At 55.1% G+C, this 23,566-nt stretch overlaps 1 protein-coding gene across 3 annotated transcripts in view; it reads left to right on the forward strand.

The window, feature by feature from the left end:
• Nucleotides 1-258: 258 nt before the first annotated feature.
• The window catches only part of LAMB3 (laminin subunit beta 3), a 31,107-nt gene continuing 7,799 nt past the window's right edge, over nucleotides 259-23,566 (forward strand). Inside the window, exons 1-16 of one of the 3 annotated variants that reach the window (XM_068159592.1) lie at nucleotides 259-445; nucleotides 1,091-1,155; nucleotides 1,846-2,000; nucleotides 14,178-14,292; nucleotides 14,463-14,536; nucleotides 15,030-15,212; nucleotides 15,600-15,663; nucleotides 16,177-16,352; nucleotides 17,031-17,154; nucleotides 17,628-17,816; nucleotides 17,899-18,054; nucleotides 18,662-18,858; nucleotides 20,187-20,298; nucleotides 20,720-21,092; nucleotides 21,543-21,703; nucleotides 22,972-23,180. In XM_068159592.1, the coding sequence (XP_068015693.1) occupies nucleotides 1,107-1,155; nucleotides 1,846-2,000; nucleotides 14,178-14,292; nucleotides 14,463-14,536; nucleotides 15,030-15,212; nucleotides 15,600-15,663; nucleotides 16,177-16,352; nucleotides 17,031-17,154; nucleotides 17,628-17,816; nucleotides 17,899-18,054; nucleotides 18,662-18,858; nucleotides 20,187-20,298; nucleotides 20,720-21,092; nucleotides 21,543-21,703; nucleotides 22,972-23,180 (2,337 nt within the window). In that variant the 5' untranslated portion in view covers nucleotides 259-445; nucleotides 1,091-1,106. Of the gene's footprint in view, nucleotides 494-1,090; nucleotides 1,156-1,845; nucleotides 2,001-14,177; nucleotides 14,293-14,462; nucleotides 14,537-15,029; nucleotides 15,213-15,599; nucleotides 15,664-16,176; nucleotides 16,353-17,030; nucleotides 17,155-17,627; nucleotides 17,817-17,898; nucleotides 18,055-18,661; nucleotides 18,859-20,186; nucleotides 20,299-20,719; nucleotides 21,093-21,542; nucleotides 21,704-22,971; nucleotides 23,181-23,566 lie in introns of all 3 variants that reach the window. The other 2 variants (XM_068159594.1, XM_068159593.1) reach the window with 2 other exon arrangements.

The raw sequence follows: 23,566 nt of genomic DNA on the forward strand, positions 1-23,566 counted from the left end.
TTCTGGATAGAGCTGGATTCAGGCTGACTTGGTGATGTCCTGCTGGTGGCCACACAAGCCCTAGGTGGGCCAGCTGCAGATGAGCTTTCACTCGCTGGGTCCCTGCAGAGCAGTTGCTTGACCCCCGCCGGCATCCTCCGAGGTGATTCTGTCTGCAGCCCTGCGCCTGTCTGGGAGCTGCTGTGAGCTGTACAGGAACTGGGTGTGGATGTCTGAAGATCCCTGAATCACTCACTCCTTTATCACCACAGGCACCTTCTCTCCCAGGTGAGCAGCTGCGTGCTGAAAGCCTGCCGAGGAGCAAGCTCCAAGGATCCTGAGGCTGTGGATCAGCTGCGGGCTGGCACAGGAGGAGAGTCCTTGCTGTGAGCTGGGGACGCTGCAGGCGCCAGGGGCACGGCGAGGACTGGGGACAGTGCTCCTCTTCCTGCTGGCAAGAGGGCAGGTGAGGATTCTGGCTGCCCCCCTGGGCTCTCACACTCACTCTGCAGAGGTTTGTGTGGGTTTCTTTTCACAGAATGAGGCTTTGGGGCACAGAGTGAAGTTTGGGCTGGGATCTGCTGTGGAAATGCAGGGCGAAGGGTGGGGCTGGAGAGCAGAAAGTGCAGGGCGGCTGGGGAGTGTTTGGGGGTCTGTGGACACTCCTTGGGGCATCCTTTTAGCCATGCACTGGGCTTGGTGCTGGCTGTCTGCCTGTTGCAGATCATGGAGCTGGGGGCTGCGGCTTCTCAGCGTCCTCAGTCAGAATCTGCAGCTCTGCGCAGTGCCAGGAGCTGTGCTGGGACCTGTGGTTTGCCTCAGCAATAACACCAAGATCCAAAGGTGGTGCTGGGGAAGAGGGAAGTCTCTTCTGTGCTTTAGGGGAAGCTTGTGCTTGATGAACTGGGTGGGAGCTGGGATTCTGTGTGCATTAAACCCAAATCCAGCCCAAGCTGCTGATTTTCCTCCTGGTATTGATTTCCCACCCATGTTACTCTGTTGTAAATCAATTCAAATGATCTCCCTGTAAAGTGAGAAGGATTGTGAAGGGCCTGAGCTTCAGCCTGGCATTTTCTGCTCCTTTTCACTCACACTCTGCATTCTTCCCTAGGTGTGTCCTCAGCAGGATGCAGGCTCCCTGCCAGCTTTGGCCATGGGCATTGTTTGTCCTCCTGGGTAAGGCTCCTGAAAGGATGAGGGGAAGGTGGCTAGACAGAAACACTGCTCATCATAGATTAGCTCAGGCTGGAAGGGGTACATAAGGTTCAGCAAGTCCAGCTCCCTGCTCTTCACACTACCTAAAACTAACCCCAGTGACAAAGAGCTTGGAGGCTGTGTGCAGTAGCAGTGTTGTGGCAGCAGCTGAGGGCCTGGGGTTCGACCCTGGTGCTGCTGTTTGGCAAAAGGCTGCTCTCTGTCCTCAGCCAATGGCCATGGGGCTGGATGTAGGTGAACAGAGGGCACCAAACAGGGCTGTGCAGTATGATGAACCAGGAACTGAGCATCCCTGCTGCAGCCCAGACACTGGGGTGATGGCCAAGAAGAGTTTCAGAAACAACTCTCAGTACAAAACACTTCCAAAGTGCCTTTTTCTGATCAGAAAGAGAGGGGATTCAGGGGCAAAATGCCTTTGTCCTTTTTGACAGATGCATTTGGTAGGTTTGTCCCAAGCATGGCTTTGTAGTTGGGTCTGCTGTGCAGTCCAGCAGGCGTGCTGGGTGAGGTGTTTGGTGCTGAGGGCTGTGGTTTAGCACCAGGGTTAGATAATGGCTATGACTGATGATCTTAAAGGTCTGTAACAGCAGAAACAGTTCTGATTCCATCATTCTGTCTGACAAAACCCCAAGTCCTCCTTTCCTGTTCCAGCTGTCCCACAGCTGCTGGGTGCACAGCAAGCCTGCTCCCAGGGTGCCTGCTACCCTCCAGCCAGAGATCTCCTGCTGGGACGAGCCCATGACCTGAGAGCCTCCTCCACCTGTGGCCTCACCAAGCCTGAGACCTACTGCACACCCCATGGAGAGGTATGTGTCACCTCCCAAACCTCATGGAAGGGTGCTAAAGCCATCACCCACCCTATCCTCCCTACCCTCTTTCAGGGATCTTTAACTCACTCAGGTTTTGTTGGGGCTGCCTGTGGCATCCCCTTGAAGCCTTCTCTGCCATCCTCATAGCTGAGGAGAGGAGCTGAGCATGACCATGGTGGAGAGGAAAGGGCAGCAAAGCTCTGGAGTCAAAATGGAAGCTTTTGCCTCCAAAACATCCCAGGCTTCCCTACCCTCAGACTTTATAAGCTAAAAGTGGGAACATTTCAGGGCTTTCACAGAGACTTGGAAAGGCTTCTGGACCAAACAACTGTTTCCAATTATGCTGCTTGTGCGGGGGCAGGAGATGAAGCTCCAGAGATAAGGTTTCAGCCAGCTGCAGATCCCCAGCTCCAAAGCTGCCACCAAATCAAGAGTTTGTGGAGGAGTCTGAGCACAGAGCTGCAGGGGTGAAGTCCCTGGTGTGAGCACTTCCTAAGGCCTTTCTCTGATGCTCTGTCGATGTTAACCCCATAACTGCCCTGGGAAGAGAGGGTTCAGTGCAGGACAGGCAAAAAGGGTCTTGGAAGAGATGCTGGAGAGGAAAGGAAATGGCAGAGCTCCAGCTGCAGTGTGTTCTGCAGGGACATCCAGCTTGAGTGATTCAGCCTTCTGCTGGTTTGAATTCCTCTTCAAGCTGAAGGCCAAGATGTGGCAGTAAGTGGCTTTGTGGTGGGACCTAATGATGTTCTTTCTGGGCTGGAGAGATTTTGGTTCCTCTGGGGTGGCTGGGAGCTGTTGGCTGGGGTGCAGCTGCAGCAGATCCCTGGCCCAGGCCTCTGTGAGCCTCACATCCTCCTGGGTGCTGGGCTGGCTGCAGCATCTGCCCTGTCTTAGGTTGTTTTCCAGGCTGACACTTGTCTCGAGGCATTTCCTCCATGCAGGCTCCCACTCACTGTTTCTGGAGCTGTTTTTCTGCTGCTGGGGAGCAGGGCTCTTTGCTCACCTCCCCAGCACACCCTCACTGCTTCTCACAGTGTTGTGGCCCACAGACAGGAAAAAAAAACAAGCAGTTATTTCTGCTCTGACTCAAGTATTTTCTCTTTTCTTCCCAATTTCTACTGTACCAGGGAAAACAAACATACCTCTGAAATCCTCTCTTGATCTTGACTTTTGACAGTGGCTTTCACTGGAAGAGGGGGAGGTGAGCCTCTGCAAGACCTCACTTAAGCTGCTTGTCCCAGTACCAGCTGGAGTGAGTTAGTTATTGCCTTTGCTTGACCTTGAGAGATCATCCTGAAGGGCCTTCAGGTGTCATCATTTGTAATCTTTGAAGTGGAGCCAGTGTCTCTGATGGCTGTGACACACCTGGGGCAGGAATGATCCATTTGGAGCAGAGTCAGGGGGTGAGGCCCCACAGTGGTGCTGTGCAGCAGGGCAGGGAGCACAACTGCAGCTCTCTCTTCTAGCTTCCAGTCCCTAAACTAGTCAGTTTTCAGGTTGTTTTTATTTTGCCTGACAAGCACAAAGGATTAGAGGGGATGTGGAACCATTACCACTGGTAAGTTAAAGTGGGTTCTCCAATCCTAGCTTTGGGAATGGGGGATCTGCTTCCTCAGATGCATGAGCTCTCAGTGTGCACTTGCAGCCCGCAAAGCCAATCAGCTCCTGGGCTGCATCAGGAGAAGTGTAGCCAGCAGGTCGAGGGAGGTGATCCTCCCCCTCTACTCAGCCCTGGTGAGACCCCACCTGGAGTACTGTGTCCAGTTCTGGAGCCCCTATGACAAGAGGGATGTGGAGGTGCTGGAACGTGTCCAGAGCAGGGCCATGAGGATGAGCAGAGGGCTGGAGCACCTCTCCTGTGAGGACAGACTGAAGGAGCTGGGGCTGTGCAGTCTGCAGAAGAGAAGGCTCCGAGGTGACCTCATTGTGGCCTTCCAGTATCTGAAGGGGGCTCCAAGAAGGCTGGGGAAGGACTTCTCAGGATCTCAGGTAGTGATAGGACTAGGGGGAATGGAATGAAGCTGGAGGTGGGGAGATTCAGGCTGGAGGTGAGGAGGAAGTTCTTCCCCATGAGAGTGGTGAAGCCCTGGAATGGGTTGTCCAGGGAGGTGGTTGAGGCCCCATCCCTGGAGGTGTTTAAGCCCAGGCTGGATGGGGCTCTGGCCAGGCTGATCTAGTGTGGGGTGTCCCTGCCATGGCAGGGGGGTTGGAACTAGATGATCCTTGTGGTCCCTTCCAACCCTGAATGATACTATGATGTCAAGGAGGATGAGATGAGAGAGGCATCACTGCTGTGAGCAAATTCCTTGAGGACCCTGATGGCTGAGGGCAGTTTGGAGCTCCCCAGCTCCTCTCTTTGTGGGACAAATGCCTTCAGCTTTTCCTAATTTTTTCCCCCTCTCCTTTTTTTTTGACTTCCCTAATTTTAGCAGAAACTTAATCTCTTGAACCCAATTCTGCTGCTCCCAGCACCAAAAGAAGTCAGCACATTTAGCTTCCTGACTTTTATGGCTTTTTTTCTGTCTTTCTTTCTTTCTTTTTGGGGTTGCAAGTCTTGCTCCTGTGTAGTTGCCAAATGGGTACAGATTTGGAGTGGCTTTTGCAGTCTCAGCAGAGGGCATGGGATGAGGGGTTGCTGTTGCTGGCTGCCGGTGCCCTCGGTGGGGCACATGCTGTCTGACCCCACTGCCAGCCCCTGCTGGCCCCAGGGTCCTCTTTTGCAATTCTGGTGGGTCACTCACTCGATTTCAGCCTCTGCTCCAGCTCCAAATCCCTCTAACCTTTATACTTTGCACTACTGATTGCTCCATTCCTTGGCTGTGGGCTCAGGCTAGTGAAATCCGGGAGGGCCTCGGCGTGGCCATTTATAGCGCAGGGGACTGCAGCCACGAGTTGAGGAGCAATGAGGGGTGGAAAGCAGGCAGACCAATGGCCTGGCTGGGAGGTCACTTGGTGCTTGGGAAATGGCTGCTCTCCATTCAGCAGGGAGAGGGAAAGTGAAAATGAAGTTGGAAAAGAAAGTGAGCCTGGATTTGGAGTTAGAAAGGTGCTGAGGTGTGGAAAGGATCTGGTTGCCCGAGGTGGGATTCAAGGAGCAGTTGACTCATCTCTTTATTTAAATGCTAAGTACACAGCTTTGGTGGGGACAGGGAGAAGCTCACACTGCCTGCCTGTAGCCAAGGGAGGCCCTGGTGTGGCTTTCATGTGGATTAGCAGGTTCCTAATCCCCTTGCCTGACCTGGCCCTTCTGAGTGCCAGCAGGAGGTGACAGAGGCAGAGCATCTCTTTCCTCCAGGCTTGTGCAAGGATCTCAGCTTAAAGACACATTCAGAACTGGGAAGCAGCTACAGATTGTTCTGATTGCTTTATTAGTTTAGAAGGGAACCCCAAACACCTCATGTGTCACTGTGAGACCTTGGCCAGAGACAAGGCAAGAGAGGAGTGAAGTTGGCTCTCCTTATGTGTGTTTCAGTGCTGATCCCTGTGTCCTACAGCAGAGCAGCTGGGTGTCTGGATCCTTACACCCCAGGCCTGGGAGGCTTTGGATACCAAAATGCTGTTTGCATAAGGCCAAGGACCAGGATTTTCTGTCTTCTTTCACCTGCCTTTCATGGGGTATGAGGAATGAAGGCTGGGAAGTCACTGCCAGTCCCCTTGTGTCCTGGGGACATGGCTCACCAAGGGGGGAACTGAGATGAGAGGTACCAGAGAAATCCCTCAGTGGGTTAGTGGGAGTGGGAGCTCCTTGGGCAGGGTTGCTCCTAGCTTGGTAAGAGGGTTCCTACTCTCCTGGCTTGGCAGAGGGTTCCAGCTCCTGCTGATGTGTGGCTGGCTGGCTGCAGCTGCCTGGCAGAGTTTGGTTCGTAGCATCTCTCCCTGTCTTGTCTCAGCACTGAATCCTCCTTGCTTCCAAAAATACAGACCTGGGAAAGAGAAAATGTGCAAGACTGATGCCTCTGCCTGCCTTGCTGCTGCTGTCTGATGGTTACATCTGCTTGCCCACCTGCATGAGCCAGGCATGAGGGCAGCTCAGCACTGATCCTGAGCACGCTGCCTGCTGAGTGCTCCAGCAGGCCCTGGGCGTGTTGGGGCAGGGCAGAGCATGCTGAGCTCCACTCTGCCTCCCAGCTCACTGGCTTTCCAGGTCCATGCCATCACACTTGACCTTTTTACACAGAAAAATGCCCCCCCCCCCCCCCAAAATCATGGCAAACCTGTGGCCAGGTGGGATCACAAGAGCTCTGTGATGCCCTGCTCCCAGCAAGGCTTCTAGTTGGGGCTGCTGCTTCATCCTGTCAGGGGGTTGCATCAAATAATTTGTGTTCCTGACCTGTTAGAGGTAATTCAACAGCCACAAGTTGCTGCTGGGTGCTTATCTCATCCTGTTCTGGCATCCAGGCACACCCTGCTCTTTGCTGCAGGGCTGTGCCCCTACATGCAGTGGATGTGCAGAAGAGAGAGCCTTCTCCCCACATTTCCTCCTCCTTCTCCCTTCTCTGTATCTCCTCACGACTGCAAACTGACACATATGCTGGGAGACATCACGTCATCCCCTTGCAGACAAGCTGCAGAGGCAGCAGGACCTGGGTGCTGGGTGGGGGTGTGTGGAGACAGGCTGGTGCAGGATGGGTGTTGCAGACTCATCCTCCTGGCAGCTTTGAAATGAAGTTTTGCTGGGGGGGAGACGATGTGAGAACAGATGGGGTGAGGAAAAGAGGCACCCACGTGCTTGCTGGCAAGCAGGAGAAATGAATCCCTTTCCCTCAGCCCCAGAGCCAGGATATTGCTCCAGCTTGTGTCTTCTGCACCACCTCTGTCTGCTGTCACCTCTCAGTTTGGGGGTCGCTGGTTGAACCAAGCTGCTGGGCAGAGCCCTCTCTCCTGTGTTCCAAGCATGACCTCAGGGCTGACTTTCCAGTGTCACTTCTGACTGGGCAGGCAGGGCTGTGACATTAGATGTGATGGCTAAGAGAGGGACCTGTTCCACAGCAGAAGCACTCTCCAGTTTGGCATACACCAGTGGCTCCCTGACAAGTTTAACCATGCTGACATAACCGTGGGGAACTTCTGCTGCCTTTTCCCCTGGCAAATGGATAGAGCTCTCCACAGGCAGGATGAGCCCTGCTCCTCCAGCCTGGCACAGCTAGGTGGTAACAGGGAATGGAAGTGGCTGGGAGCTGAGGCTTGCATAACCTGGCTTTCAGAGGTGCCTTTGTTCCCAAGGTAACTTATTCACAGATAATTGCATGGCGTTGGAAGGGATCCTCAAAGGTCATCTTGTCCGACTCCCACTGCACTCAGCAGGGACACCTCCAACCAGATCAGGCTGCCCAGGGCCCCATCAAGCTTGGTCTTGAATGTCCCCAAGGATAGGGCCTCAACCACAGCCCTGGGTAACCTGATTCAGCATTTCACCACCCTCATTGTGCAGAACTTCCTCCTGATGTCCAGCCTAAATCTCCCCTGCTCCAGTTTCAAACCATTGCCCCTCATCCTATCACCACAGTCCCTCCTCAGCCTTCCTGTAGGTCCCCTTTCACATATTGAAATGCAGCTCTAAGGTCTCCCTGGAGCTTTCTCTTCTCCAGCCTGTCCTCATAGCAGAGGTGCTCCAGCCCTCTTATCTTTGTGGCCTCCTCTGGACTTGCTCCAGCAAGTCTATTTTTGCTACCAACCCCATTTTTTTCCCAGTAACTCTGCATTTCTCTGCATCCATCTAAATTCCCACTGCTCTCCAGACTGTCCCTAAATAAACTCAGAGCAGGAATTGCTGTCCCTATACAATATCCATTGTGCAAGCCCCCCTCCAGGCTCCCATATGGGAGGCTGGGTGCCAGGAGCCCAACTGACACAGTGCCTTTGGCTGACACCAAGCTGGGTTCAGCATAGCACCACCAAAGGCTCCAGAGCTAGGAGAGGTTTTCATTTCATGACTGGAGAGAAGCAGCTTCCCATTTTTGCTGATGAATAACTCCAGTTTATTTTGGGTTGTGCACCTATGCCAGGAGGTTTTGTTTCAAGGGCTCTCTACTCATATTAAAATGGCAGCTAGAGCTACTTCAAATTCTTTGGTTGGAGTCCATCAGCTTAAAATTGTTTGAGGGTTTTTTTTTTCCCCCCCCTGCCCCTGCATGAGTGGGGGAGCATGAGAGGCTGCTCAAGTGGTTCACAAGGTCAGAGCAGGAGGAGAGCAGCAAAGAGTTGCAGCAAAGAGTTGCAGCAAAGAGTTGCAGCAAAGAGTTGCAGCAAAGAGTTGCAGCAAAGAGTTGCAGCAAAGAGTTGCAGCAAAGAGTTGCAGCACAAAGACTTGCAGCACAAAGACTTGCAGCACAAAGACTTGCAGCAAAGACTTGCAGCAAAGACTTGCAGCAAAGACTTGCAGCAAAGACTTGCAGCAAAGACTTGCAGCAAAGACTTGCAGCAAAGACTTGCAGCAAAGACTTGCAGCAAAGACTTGCAGCAAAGACTTGCAGCAAAGACTTGCAGCAAAGACTTGCAGCAAAGACTTGCAGCAAAGACTTGCAGCAAAGACTTGCAGCAAAGACTTGCAGCAAAGACGCAGAGAGCCCGTGGAGGAGGGCTGGGTCTGTCCCTGCGTCCCTGCATGCACCATGCAGAGAGAGTCCCAGGGATGGGATGGGCAAGTTTGACATAATTTGGGGGTTGTTTGATTTCTTGGGGTTTGTTGTTGAGGGTTTTTTCCCCCTTCCTTTTCTTTCTTTTCTTCTCCCCCCCCCTACTTATCTCTAAGCCGTGACTCTCCTCACTATCAGCACAGCAGCTTCCTCTCCTCACTGCCTCATCAATTACCTGCCAGAAAGCTGGAATGAGTTTCCTTTCATCTCTGAGCCTCCAAAGCCTATATTTTGAGCCACTCTTCAGAGTAGCTTGGAGGCACAGAGGGTGGCTGGTGGTTTCCATGCAGACCTACAACTTCTTTTTCCTTCCTATAGACCCTTTCAGCCTCACATCCCCAAACCTCCTCCTTCAACATCATAGAATCAATAAGGCTGGAAAAGACCTCAGAGATCATCAAACCCAACCTACCACCCAACAACTCCTGACTAACTAAACCATGGCTTCAAGTGCCACGTCCAGTCCCCTTTTAAACACCTCCAGGGATGGTGACTCCACCACCCCCCTGGGCAGCACATTCCAGTGGCCAATTACTCTTTCTGGGACACATCCCAGATCTTTGCTGCAGCAGCAGCCGGGCTGGGGAGTTTGGTGTCTGGCAGGGAGGTGCTGGAGAGCCAGGGCTGAGGCTGCCCCGGGGGTTGATGACCGAATTTAGACCCTGAACTTTCCATCTGTTTAGAGCCATCCATTTCCATCTGTCACGTAGTCCCATGGCCCTGCTCCAGGCAAGCCCAGCTCTGAGGCATCCACTCAGCCTGTTGCCATGCTGGTAAAGAATGAAGGGGAGAGCTGGGGGAAGGCTCCTTAGCTCTGGTGGAGCTCCCCTCAGCCCAGCACTGGGCTGGCAGTTTTGGTGAATCCCTCTGTCCCGAGGAACTTTGAGCCAGATAGTCACAGCCAGTCCTGGCCAGTCCTGTTGTGCAATACAAGGGTTTCACAACTGGCTCCAAGGACCTGAGCTGAATTTTGCTCCCAGTGTTAATTTTAGCCTTAATTAAAGAGCCAGAGGAGAAAGAAAGAAAAGAAAAGCATAAAAAAATCCCTATAGGAGAATATTTTTTGCAGCTCCCAGGCTGCCTGGGGAGGGGAGGGTCTGTCTGACACAGCTTAAGCTTCAGTTTTACTTAGCACTGCATTTGAAGCGAGGCTGCAGCCCCCCTGCCACCAGGGCTTTGTCGCTGCTGGAGGCACTCGGGTGTCTGTGTGAATGGCCTAATGAGTGTGTGTGAATCACTCCTGAGGAAGAATTTAGCCAAGATTAACCTTTCCCCTGGCAGCAAGCCTCCCTTGCCTTCTGCTAATCACACTCAGAACTGGTGTGGGGTTTAATTTGTTATTGGGAGTTGCTCCCTGGATTATTCCAGGAGGTAATTCCTGTAGCTCCCTGACAATTTGCTGCTGGCAGTCATTATCTGAAATGAGTTCTTCTGCCTGGACCCAGCTCCATTATTTCTGATTCTGGCTGGCAGAGCCAGGAGGAGTTGGTAGAGCCAGGGAAATTGCATGATTATATACTTTGAATCCTCTGTTTGCTTACTTTGCAATATTGTGATAAATATTGTAGTTGGCCAACTCCTGTTCTGGATATTTATAGACAGAGAACATAAAGACTGTGGAAAACATTATGGAAACAGAGCAGCTGAAAGTGAGGATCTCTCCTCAATACCCTGGGTGCCCAGGCCTGGGGTAGAGCAGAGTCAGGTCTGGGCTTTGTTAGGAGCAAAAGCCTTTGACACTGTCCTGCACCACATCCTGGTCTCCAGGCTGGTGACACATGGGTGTGATGGGTGACCACTAGATGGATAAGGAACTGGCTTGATGGCTGCACCCAAAGAGTGGCTGTCCATGGGTCCATGTCCCAGTGGAGGCCAGTGACAAGCAGAGTCCCTCAGGGATCAGTCCTGGGACCTGTCTTGTTCAACATCTTTGTGGGTGCCATGGACAGTGGCATTGAGTGCACCCTCAGCAAGTTTGCTGCTGACACCAAGCTGTGTGGTGCAGCAGACAGGCTGGAGGGAAGGGAGGCCATCCAGAGGGACCTGGACAGGCTGGAGAGGTGGGCACAAGCCAACCTCATGAGGTTCAACAAGACCAAGTGCAGGGTCCTGCATCTGGGTCGAGGCAATCCCAGGCACAAATCCAGGCTGGGCAGTGACTGGCTGGAAAGCAGCCCTGAGGAGAGAGACTTGGGGGTGCTGGTGGACAAGAAGCTCAACAGGAGCTCTCAGTGTGCACTTGCAGCCCGCAAAGCCAATCAGATCCTGGGCTGCATCAGGAGAAGTGTGGCTAGCAGGGCGAGGGAGGTGATCCTCCCCCTCTACTCAGCCCTGGTGAGACCCCACCTGGAGTACTGTGTCCAGTTCTGGAGCCCCTATTACAAGAGGGATGTGGAGGTGCTGGAACGTGTCCAGAGCAGGGCCAGGAGGATGATCAGAGGGCTGGAGCACCTCTCCTGTGAGGACAGACTGAAGGAGTTGGGGCTGTGCAGTCTGGAGAAGAGAAGGCTCTGAGGTGACCTCATTGTGGCCTTCCAGTATCTGAAGGGGGCTACAAGAAGGCTGGGGAGGGACTGCTCAGGATCTCAGGTAGTGATAGGACTAGGGGGAATGGAATGAAGCTGGAGGTGGGGAGATTCAGGCTGGAGGTGAGGAGGAAGTTCTTCCCCATGAGAGTGGTGAAGCCCTGGAATGTGTTGTCCAGGGAGGTGGTTGAGGCCCCATCCCTGGAGGTGTTTAAGCCCAGGCTGGATGAGGCTCTGGCCAGGCTGATCTAGTGTGGGGTGTCCCTGCCCATGGCAGGGGGATTGGAACTGGCTGATCCTTGTGGTCCCTTCCAACCCTGAATGATACTATGATACTATAAAACCCAAGCCCCAGTCTGAGCTCACATCTGTTGGCTGCCACCTTGCCCTGTGCCATCTGCTCCTGGAGCAGCAGCGTGGGAGAACCACCAGGCATCTGCTGTGGTACCAGTTAGTGCTGGCTGGACAAGGCCAGGCTGTGGCTTGTGTGAGAGCAAGCAGAAAGGTAATTCAGGTCCATGATTTTCTGTTTAAGTTGACAACTCAAGATAGTTCTTGTGAAGCCAAGTCCCTTTTTGTTGGACTAAGAGACTTGGTTGTCTCAGCTGAGCCTGCTCCAGGAGCTGGTAGCCATGAGGGAGCCTTTCAGAGAGGAAACCAGAAGTTTTTGTGCCACTTGTGGCCTGCTGGCACAGATCTCTCCTGATCCCAGCTCCTGTGGAGGGTCATCTTTAGTTTCTGGGTTAGAATTGGCTCGTTTAAATACCAGCTGGGGAGGGTTTTAGCACAGAGGTGTAAAGTGCTTCTTGTCACCCAGTGCCTCTGCTCTGCCACAGAAAGCTGATCTCATCACTGGGGTCCCAAGCATGCCCATTCCTCTGGTGTCACCTTATACCACCCCAGGGGCTGCCAGCACTTGCAGCAGGGTATCTCATTGCTGTCTCAGTGTCAGCTGTCAGACCCTGTGCCAGACATACTCATCACCTCTCCCCAAACTCCCTCCCCTCCAGGATGACCTTTCTGAGCCTGCCTTCCCTAGCAAACCCTTTTCCTGACCTTCCCCAGTTTCTCAGGCTTTGGGCCATGCTGGTGTGAAGTGCAAGTCCCACTGCTCCACTTGGGAGGACACTTTATACTGCTTTTACCAATAGCTTTAATTTCCAGTTGAAATAGCTCACACCACTTTAGCTTTTGGGGCAGTGTTCCCCATAAAGTGAACTACTCTGCCTGGCTGGGCAGCCCCAGAAGCCTTTCTAGAGGGCAAGGTCTGCTCTCCCTCTCCATTGCATCAGACTGGAGATGCTGAATGCTTCATTTCATGCCTTCAGCACCAGGTTTCCCTTCCCAGTGGCCTCTGCAGCCACTTGTGTTTGCCCCACTCTGAGCATAGCTGGTACTAAGTGCTTCAGGCAGGGTCTCTCCTGTCCCCAGGGGCTGTGGGCTGTCATCATCTGCTATTTGAACATCCCCCTGGAGAAGTCATCATCCCTGGGGGTGTTTAAGAGATGTTTGGATGAGGAGCTTAGGGACAGGGCCTAACAGTGGTGTGCAGGGAGATGTTAGGTCATGGCTGGACTCACTGACCTCAAGGTCTTTCCCATCCAGGTGATGCTCTGGTTCTATGACTTGCCCTTCTCCACCTTGGCCTCACCGGGGTGTGAGGGGAGGGATTTTCAACCCACCACACTCCACTCGTTTTGTGACAGTCCTTGCCTGCTCCACTTGCCAATCCCATGCCTGCCTCTCCCCTTGGCTGGTGCCTGCACCTTCCTCGCTTTCCCTCTCTTGCTCAATCTCTCTGCTGCTGCTTTCTGCACGCTCCTGAGCCTGCCCGTGTGCTGCCCGTCGCCTGCAGCCCGTCTCGGCGGCCGCCCGGCGCGTCGCTTGGCGAGTCAGGTTTGGGAATGTCTTTGCTCCCTGGGGACCTGGGTTTCTCCCAGCACCACGTTCCCTGTGCCACTTCTCTGTTTGCAGCTTGAAGAACTTGCTCAAGTGAAAGGCTGAACTTTGAGCTGTTCGACTTCCCACCCACTGACTTCTCCCCTGCTGAGCTGTTTGCTGCTGCCCTGCTCCCCGGGGGAGAGCGCAGGGGGCTGCTGGGTGCCAGAGAAAGGCTCTTCTGTTCAGCCAGCCAGACTCCTCCTGGCTGTGTGGAAAAGGCAAACTGAGCCTGAAGAGCTGCACAGAGCTTTCTGTTCAGTGCTGTCTTTGTGGAGAAAGGGGTTTGCTTCCAAAAGGGCATTTTTGCTGCTTTGCCAAAGCTGAGGTTTAATCCAAAGTGGTTTGGTTTTAGCTTGCAGTCCACAGCCCCCCCAGTGGGGTGCTTTAATGGGGTGTGGAGGGGACCACTGACTCCTGGGTGTCCTTGCTCTTACTGATGACAGTTCTTTGGGTCTCTAATAAGCCAGCTGTACCCATGCCCTTTATTCCTGGGCACTTGGGCACCTTGCCCCCAGGGTCTACAGCAGGGTCCCTCCCCCGAGCTCAGCTAGGACAATCATAGGATGGCTTGGGTTGGAAGAGATCATCTAATTCCAACACCCCCTGCCATGGGCAGGGACACCTCCTACTAGCCCAGGTTTCTCAGGGCCTCATCCAACCTGGCCTTGAACACCTCCAGGGAGGGGGCATTCACGCTCTCCCTGGGCAACCTGTTCCAGTGTTTCCCCAGCCTTACTGGAAAGAATTTCTTCAATCTCAGTGTCCCTTCTCCCAGCTCAAAGCCATTGCCCCTTCTCCTGTCATTCCCAGCTCTTGTCCAAAGTCCCTCCCCAGCTCTCCTGTAGCCCCCCTTCAGGTACTGGAAGGCTGCTTTAAGGTCTCCCTGGAGCCTTCTCTTCTCCAGGCTGAACAGCTGCAAGCTGGCTCCACCTGTCCCCACAGGGGAGGTTCTCCAGCCTGCTGATCACCTTCGTGGTCTTCTCTTTACCTGCTCCAGCAGTTCAGTGTCCTTCTTGTGCTGGGGGCACCAGAGCTGGACACAGTGGTCACTCCCACCCCCCTTTCTCTTCCAGTGGAGTGTGAGATGCTGCAGGTGTGACTCACGACTGCCTCACTCCTCCAGCGGGCACCGTGTGGAGAACGTCCTGGCCTCGGCCGGGCACACGCGCTGGTGGCAGTCCCAGAACCGTGAGTACCACCTTGGGGACCCCTGGGACACCTCAGCTCTGGGCTCCTAGCAATAAACAGCATGAAGGGAAGAGGAGGAGGGGTTGTTGAGCCCAATAGATTGGAAAGAGAGAAAGGACCAAATGCCTTGGGGGTGGGCAGCTGAGCTGTTCCCTTTCCTGTGCCTGCAGGTGCTGACCGCGTGTCCTTGCAGCTGGACCTGGAGCAGACATTCCAGCTCAGCAGCATCCTGCTTCACTTCAGGGTTTGTGTGCAGCACCTTTGCTCATGAGGAGGTCACAGATGATGGTGGATGGGCCCTGCTGGCACTCTGTGGGATGTGGAGGTCTTAGTGCAGAGCTCCCTATGGGCTCTGCAGGGTCATTTAGGCTGGAAGAGACCTTTAAGATCCAATCCAACCATAAGAAGGAGGATCCCCATTCCTCCTTCTTCTGTGTTTCATGGCTGTCCCTCTGGGTGTTTGGGAGGAGCATAACCATTAGGGTGGTGGACTCCTATCCCACATCTGCCCACTGAGAAGTCTCCTTGGTGCAGAAGTCTACTACGTAGGTGCAGCAGGGCTGGCTGAAGGGAGCGGAGGGACCCAGGAGCTGTTGGTAACCTGCAGAGAAGGGGATTGCTCCCACAGCCTGTGGAGAGCTGAGCCTGGAGGGATGATGAGGAGGAGCAGAGGCATCCCCAGGCCCCGTGGTGGGAGCTGGCTGGGGTTGACTGATGTCCTCTTTCCCTGCCTGCAGTCCCCGCTGCCTGCTGCCATGCTGATCGAGCGCTCCACCGACTTCGGCAGGACCTGGCAGGTCTACCAGTACCTGGCCTCTGACTGTGCCACCTCCTTCCCCCACGTGCCCCAGGGCTCCCCTGAGAGCTGGCAGGATGCTCGGTGCCAGGTGCTGCAGGGGCACCCTCTGCATGGGGGCAAGGTAGGATCTGTGGGGTTGTGTGTCAGGGACCCCCCACGTGTACCTCTTCCCCCTGCTGTGGCCTGGCATGTGGGGTGGGTGGTCTGCTGCAGGGATGTGGTGGCCTGGAAGGCTTTTCCATGTGTTGTACCTGGTGGGGATGGAGCTGTGGACACCCAGCACTGCTGAGGGCAGTCCTCAGGAGGATTCCTGCCCCTCTGCAAGGGAAGCTCTCACTGCTTTGTGAGGTTCTGTTGGTCCTCCTGCAAAATCCTCTGCAGCTCTGAAGTCTTTTGCATGTGTGGTGTGATATTCCTCAGAGATGGGTCCAGAGCACCTGCTGCCCAGAGTGTGAGAAGAAAGCTCCTTGTCCTTCCTGCTCTTTAACTTCTGTTTTTCCTTTCTAAGGTGACATTCAACATCCAAGACCTGGCACCTGCCATCACTTCCTCCCACAGCCAGACTGTGGACCGTGAGTGACCATCCTCTTCCATGTCTGAGAGAGGGACAAGGGGCAATGGCTTGAAACTAGAGAAGAGATTTAGATTGGATGTTAGGAAGAGGTTCTGCACCATGAGGGTGGTGGAACACTGCAACAGGTTGCTCAGGGAGGTAGTTGAAGGTGAGGCTGGTCAGGGCTCTGAGCAACCTGATCTAGTGGAGGATGTCCCTGCTGAGTGCAGGGTGGTTGGACTGGATGAGCTTTGGAGGTCCCTTCCAACCCAAACCATTCTATGCTTTTTTTCCCTCATGTGGTGGAGAGTGCTGAGCTGGAGTAGCCCTGCAGGGGAGCAGGCCCTCAGGAAAGACCTTTTGCCACATGTTTGATGGCTGCTCAGGTGCCTCAGAGGTGTCAGGGAGCAGCATTTGGTCTTCGACTCAGCTGCTGCTCTCCCTGCTGGTGTCTGTCCCTTGCTCCAAGTCCTCCACACCACTTGCAGTGCCTACTGTCTGTCCCCTCACATTTCTCCTTGGTCCCCAACAGAGCTGGGGCCCTTCACCAACCTGAGGATCAACTTCACTGAGCTCCCCCACGTTCCACGCCAGGGCTACCACTCGCCCAGCACCTTCTATGCGCTGACGGAGATGCAGGTGCTGGGGAGCTGCTTCTGCCACGGCCACGCCGACCGCTGCCGCCCTGCAGAGGGTCCACACTCTGAGGTGAGCCTTGGAACCAAGTGAGAGGCACAAAGGTCATCTCTGTGTACCAGGCTCCGTTATGCATCCAGGTAGTCCTCCTCAGACACCTTGAGAGGATGACCAGTGGTGAGATGTGGCCAGAGGCTGCTTGTCGTCAGGGGAAGTGATGCCCTCTTTTGCCTCAGCAGTGGGGTGGTGGCTGTGAGACAGAAGCCTTTACTACCCCCCCTGTAAACCTCTTTTCTGTGTTGGGAAGATGGTGGAGGGGCTTCAGAAGAAATTCTGACACTCAGTGACTGTGAGAGGCTGAGGAGCTGCTCCTGCCAGCACTGGATCTTGGCTGGGTGGGAGACATGCAGCTTTCAGAGGGCTCCTTCTTGCCTGGGAGGATTTATCAGTGCAGGCTCTTAGCTGTTGTGGGATTTTATTTTCTTTTGTCCCTAGCTTGTGCCTGTCTGCTTTGCCTTGAGCCTGGTTGCCCTCAGGCAGGGGGTAGAGGTGGTTGGAACTGCTCTGCCACTGTGGCTGAGGGTCAGCCTCACCTTGGTGCTGCAGCAGCCCTGCTCGAACACTGGAGCTTCATCCCTCTGCAGGGAACAGGGCAGGAGCAGGCCAGGCATGTGCAGGAAAGGCATCAGGAGGGTGAAGCTCTGAAGTGAGCAGCTGCCATGCAGGAGGGGTAAAGCACTGTCTCTGCAGCAGGTCCATGGGCACTGTGTGTGCCAGCACAACACTGCCGGGCCCCACTGCGACCGCTGCGCCGACCTCTACCATGCCCGGCCCTGGGCACCCGCCGAGGACAGCGACCCCCACGAGTGCCAGAGTATGGCCACGGCCTCTCCCCTCTCCCCTCTCCCCTCTCCCCTCTCCCCTCTCCCCTCTCCCCTCTCCCCTCTCCCCTCTCCCCTCTCCCCTCTCCCCTCTCCCCTCTCTTCCCTCTCCCCGAGGCCTCTCCTCACAGCCATGAGCAGCAGAGAGCTCTGAGCCCTTGCTGACACACATTGAGTGGCTGGGTGTTGCCACAAGTCTCTTTGTAAATGGACCCCCAGCTTGCTGGGCTTCACTCCATGAGGCTGCAGCTGGGTGATGCCAGCTCCTGAGCTGCACCAGTGCTTGGCCACGGTGCCCAGCCGGTGCCAGTTTTGTCCTGGAGTGGTTAGCCAGCGTCCCTGTGTCACGCGGGGGACACGGGCACCCTCTAGTGCCAGAGCTGCCACTGCCAGAGGGGTTTGCAAGGCTGCAGCACTACCTGGGACAGGTCCCTGCTAACTGGGATGTTGTGCTGGGTTGTTTCAGGGTGCAACTGCAATGGGCACTCATCCTCCTGCCACTTTGACCCGGAGCTGTTCCGTGCCAGCGGAGGGGTGAGTGGGGGAGTCTGTGACAACTGCCAGCACAACACTGAGGGCAACAGCTGTGAGCGCTGCAAAAGCAACTATTTTCGGGACCAGCAGCAGGATCTGACCCATCCTGAGGCCTGTCTGCGTGAGTGTCTGCTTAACCCTCACAGCTCCTGCCCTGGACCCCTTCCTGCCCCTCAGCAAGGCCATTTCTTGCCCCTTTGCAGCCTGTGAGTGTGACCCGGATGGCACCGTGCCCGGCTCAGTCTGTGACCCCCTGTCCGGGCGCTGTGTCTGCAAGGAGAACGTGCAGGGGGATCGCTGCCACCTCTGCAAGCCAGGCTTTGCCCAGCTGGACAATGCCAACCCCATGGGGTGCCACAGTGAGTACACCCTGGGACACCCTCTGCTTCCCAGCATCCTCAGTGGCTCTGGAAGGGACCTGTTTCCAGCCAGCTTTGATTCCAAGCTTGAAGAGGGCAGATTGAGACTGAAGATGAGGAAGAAATTCTTTCCAGTGAGGAGCAGGGAGACAATGGAACAGGTTGCCCAGGGAGGTTGTGGATGTCCCCTCCCTGGAGGTGTTCAAGGCCAGGTTGGATGAGGCCTTGAGTGACCTGGGCTAGTGGAGGTGACCCTGCCCATGGCAGGGGGTGCTGGAACTAGATGATCTTTAAGGTCCTTTCCAACCCAACCCATTCTATGATTTTATGATTTGGCATTTCCAAGGCTCATTTTGCAGAGGTTTATCAAAGCTCCTTGCTCAAGTGTGGCATGTCTTGGGTATAAGCTTGACACAGAGCCCAGGGGAGGTGGATTCTGGGGGAGTGTAGGGCTGTAGCACCTTCCTGAGAACCTCCTAGATGTGGGAGAGACAGGAGAGCTCATCTGGGGGTGGCTGCAAGGTCCTTCTTAGGACCTGGCTTCATGAGGAGCTGGGCTGGGTGCTCTGCACCCATTTCTGTTGTAACAAAACCTTTTCCCTTCCAGGATGCAGCTGCAATGGGCTGGGCACACGGCAGGACATGCCCTGTGATGATGAGACTGGGAGGTGCTTCTGCTTGCCCAACGTGGTGGGCAGCGACTGCGGCCAGTGCGCGCCCGGCCACTGGCAGCTGGAAAGCGGCCGTGGCTGCCAGGCCTGTGGCTGCCACCCCCAGGGCTCCCACAGCCCCCACTGTGACCAGGTACTGCCCAGCCCACCCTCAGTCTCCTCAGAGCAGATCCAGCACATTTCAGCAGTATTTCATTTCCCTGCCTCCCTTCATCCATGCTGAGACACTGGATCAGGCTGCCCAGGGAGGCTGTGGATGCCACCTCCTTAGGGGCTTTGGAGGGCAGGTTGGATGAGGCTTTGAGCCACCTGGGTTAGTAGGAGGTGTCCCTCCCTGCCCATGGCAGGGAGTTTGCAACTGGATGATCTTTAAAGTCCCTTCCAACCCAAACCATTCTGTGAAACCAGGAATCTTTGGTGCTATGAGGGACTGCTGGTTGCAGGGGTGGGGCTGGAGCTGCACAGCTGGGATTGTCCCAGCCACCAGAGCTGCATCTCTGCTGGGCAGCACCACACTGGTACTCTCTTGGAGCATCAAAACCATCTGCTGGGTGGCTCTGTCATCCTGTCCCACCCGTGGGAGCCTCCACAAAAAAAGGGCTGTGCCTTGCCTGCCACCTCCAACTCTTGTTTGCCTTTTCCCATTTCCTAGAAAACTCTGGCAGGCTGTTGAGGAAAATGAAGGGAGGTGATAATTACTGAGGCAAGATGAAGGCATTTTAAAAGGCCTGATATTTAGCAAGGAAATCCTAATGAGACATCTTCATGCAGGCAAGGCAAGTTAATGATCCTCATTTGTCAGTGAAAAGCCTGTGTGTCACTTCAGGCTTGAAGGACAGCTGGGGAAATTGAAGTGAAATAAGGAAAGAGATAAACCCATGACAAATTCTGAGAGCTGGAGACAGATTCCAAATGAGCTCAGTGCAAGGAGGAGACCTGGGAACCCAAAGCAGCTGCTTGTGGGTGATTCCTTTTGTCTTTGAACTAAAGCTTAGAACTTGGCTCTGCAGTGCTGGAGATGTTTGGAGGTTGGTTGGGTCGCCCTGGCTGCGCCTCAGCCTGGCATGGGCAGCATGGGCATGTCCTAGGGCACAGGCTGAGCAGAGAAGATTGTCCATGTGCTTATCCAAGATGTTTGGATGAGGTGCTGAGGGCCCTGGTCTAACAGGTGTGTTCAGGGAGATGTTAGGTTATTCATAGAATGATTTGAGTTGGAGGTGACCTTAAAGATCATCTAGTTCCAAGCCTCCTGACACTGGCAGGGACACCTTCCACTAGAGCAGGCTCAAAGCCTCGTCCAGCCCTGCCTCGTGGTTGGACTCAATCCAAAGGCCTTTTCCAGCCAGGTTGTTCCATGACTCTATGATGATTGTATGAGACAGAGCTCCATGTCCTGGCTGAGGGAGGTTTTCCAAGGCAGCTGCCCAGAGCTGGCTCTCCCTGATGCTTCTCTTTGCTCAGTTCACAGGACAGTGTCCCTGCAGAGAAGGCTTCGCAGGAAGGACGTGCTCTGCCATGCAGGAGCAGGGCTGCCCAGACAGGCACTATGGAGATGCCTGGGGAAGGTGCACAGGTGAGGAGCACCCATTTCACCTTGGCATCATTGCCTGTGTCCTCACATCAGCATTTCCCATGCTGTTTTGTAAGAGAAACGTCCTTTCTGGAGCCGGCTGCCAGTTCATTCCCATCTCCCAAGTATCCACCAGTCCCCTCCTGGTAGCCTTGAGTGGGCCATGCTGGTCTAGTTCTGCAGGCTCAGGAGCTGGGCAAGCAACTGGGCTTGGAGACTCTTCCCATTGCTCTGCCCATGCCACCTCCTCCCCAGATGCTGCAGGGGCTGAGGGATGGGCTTGGGCCTCAGGTTGCGTTGGCATCCCATGAGCAGGCTCTGGGTTTATACAGATATGAATGGAAACATCAATAAGAACTGTGGGGCTTTTCTCTCCCTGTCACTGGGTTTCACCTCAGTCTCTCTTCCCCTTTCCATCCCCCAGAGTGTGACTGTGACTTCCAGGGCACAGAGGCCGTGGGGTGTGACAAGAGCAGCGGTCAGTGCCTCTGCCGCCCGGGCGTCACGGGTGCCCGCTGCGACCGGTGCCAGCGTGGCCACTGCAGCACCTACCCGGGCTGTGAGCTGTGCCACCCTTGCTTCCACACCCAGGATGGAGACATCCAGCGCCTGCTCCTGCGCCAGGCTGGCCTCAGCAACTCCACCTCACGCCTGGCCCCTGGCACCGGGGGCTCCCACCTTGGCCCCCGGCTCTCGCAGGCGGAGGGCAACGTGCAGCGGGCACAGGGTGTCCTCGGCCGTTCCTCTGTGACAGAGCAGAGCCTGGCCCAGGTGGGCAGGGCACTCGCTGCCATCAGGTGAGGGATGGGTGCTGCTCCTGGGGTGCATCCCTTGGCTGGGAGGAGAGGCTGGCTTCGTGTGCTCGCTGTGCTCACTGAGCTGCTCGCACACGTTCTGCTCTTTCTGCACCTGAAGGTCTGAGGGATGCAAGAGGATGGTGCAAACTGCTGCAGGGGCAGGAGGCTGGTGGACAGACTCTGAGTGATTGGCACCCTCAGCATGTGTGGTCCCTTCATGGGCACAGTCCTGCAAGCTGGCCTGGTGTGGGAGAGCTGTAGCCCAGCCCTGCTCTCTGCCACCTCTGCAAACCTTGCGAAGCCACGGAGTGCCCTCTGCCAGCAGCTCTGTGGGCTCAGAAGTGCCTCTTCACTGGGTGTTGGCAGTGTCCCAGCAGGGAGGAGCCCTGCTCTGTCTGCTGGTGCTGTGCTCTCCTGTGGAATTCACATTTTCTGCCTTTCCTTCCCCAGAGAGCAGGTCCAAGGCATAAATCCTGACCTTCATTTTCGGGATGAGGCTGCCTCCCTCTCACGGGAGCTGGAAGCCCTCAACAGCAGCTTGTTTATCACTAACACCCAGTACCAAAGCAAGAAGAGCCAGCTTGAAAGCAGCCACAGCACGGATCTGTCAGGTACAGTGCTGCAGCTGTAATATCTCTTAATTTGCAGCCATTAATTTACCTCATCCTGACTGTGCCTGATGGTTTCCCACCAGCTGTGTGGATGAGATGGAGCTTTTAACCTGCTGTCAGCTTAGGAGCAGCCAAGAGATCTTCCCTCCCCACCGAGAGGAACACTTTCTGCCTCCAGTGTGGGACCCAGGACCTCTTACTATGGAGATACTTGCTCCCAGCTTTTTGGGCTGGGTGGCTTCTTCCATGGGCGCCATGCTCCTGGCCCCCAGCCAGCACTGACTTCCCTGCTGGGGAGCGGTGGGAAGGGGGGAACCCCACTGGGAATGTGTCACCAAACCCTGGAGGAAGCCGGGATAATGAAGGTGGTGCACAGATGGAGGGGCTGGAGGGGTGGGGAAGGGAGCCAGGCTGTCAGGAGCTCGGGAGAAGAGCTAATTAAGCCAGCGCTGGTGGTAGGCTGCAGCTCCAGCTCCAGCCCTGCCGCAGCTCGTCCCCTCCAAGCATCTCGCTGCTGCCTCCTGCTCCGTGCTGCAGCTCCCAGCTCGGCCAGACGAGGACGTGCGAGCTGCGGACACGAGCCCCGAGCTGCGGCAGGGCAGGGTTAGGTTGGATATTAGCAACAACTTCTTCACCAAAAGGCTCACTGGGTGCTGGGACGGGCTGCCCAGGGAGCTGGTGGAGCCACCGTCCCTGGTGGAGGAGGTGTTGAAGAGACATTTGGATGAGGTGCTGAGGGATGTGGTCTAACAGTTGTGTGCAGGGAGATGTTAGGTTATGGCTGGACTTGATGATCTTAAGGTCTTTTCTAGCCAGGTGGGTGATGATTCTGTGATGATTCTGTGACACACAGCTCCACATCCTGACTGCTCTCCTCCTTGGCTGCACTGGAAGGGAATGGTGGGGCCTGCCCAAGAGCCTGGGAAAGGCCTCTGAAAGCCCCAGCCTGCCCCACCAAATCCCCTCTGGGCTGCATGGGAGCCCATGGCCAGCATGTGGGCATCATCCTGCTTTTGTGTCAGTCTTTTAACCCCAGCCCAGAGCTGGGTCCTTCGGCAGAGCTCTGTAGCTCACTGCAGGGGGGGCTGGAAGGCACTTGGAGACAAAGGAGCTGTTCCGTGCTGCTCAGTGACTAATCCTCCGCTGTGTCCTGCTCCTCTCTGCACATCCCCTCCCAGGGTACACTCAATGCCTTCACTCCAGGTTCTTGTGCTGCAGTTCTGAGTCACGGAGGCGTTTTGTGCCATTTAGTGGTTTTCTTCCTGCAGGAGCCTTCAAGACAATCAGATCTGCCTACCAGACATCCACCAATGCCAGCAGCACGGTCAGCAGCGCCTCCAGGCTGCTGGCCGAGGCCCGGGAGAGCCGCAGGAGTGCCGCGGGGCTGGAGGGGGGGCTGGCTGAGTCCACCTCCAAGCTGCTGGCCATGAAGGGGGACATGGCCTCATCCCCCAACCTGACCCCTGTCATAAATCAGGTGAGGATGCAAAGTGCTTTCCTGACTTCCCCAAGTGTGTAGTTCTGGTGAAGTTCCTGTAGTGCCCAGGAGAAGCCTCCCCCTGCGGTCCTGCATCTTTCCTCGACCAGTCCAGCGTGGCAGGGCCAAGTCTGTGTGCAGAGAGACTCATCAACGACATCCAAGCAACCTGCTGCTTTGGGACATCAGAACTGTCTGAGCATCTCCTGCCTGAATAGAATAGAATAGAACAGAACCAAATTTAGCCACAGTATTCTAGGTGAAGGGAGGAAGTGGAATAGAATAGAATAGAATAGAACAGAACCAAATTTAGCCACAGTATTCTAGGTGAAGGGAGGAAGTGGAATAGAATAGAATAGAATAGAATAGAATAGAATAGAATAGAA

Source organism: Melanerpes formicivorus, unplaced genomic scaffold (genome assembly GCF_026170545.1).
Source record: "Melanerpes formicivorus ecotype bairdi unplaced genomic scaffold, bMelFor1.0.p_v2 SCAF_46, whole genome shotgun sequence".
NCBI lineage: Eukaryota > Metazoa > Chordata > Aves > Piciformes > Picidae > Melanerpes > Melanerpes formicivorus.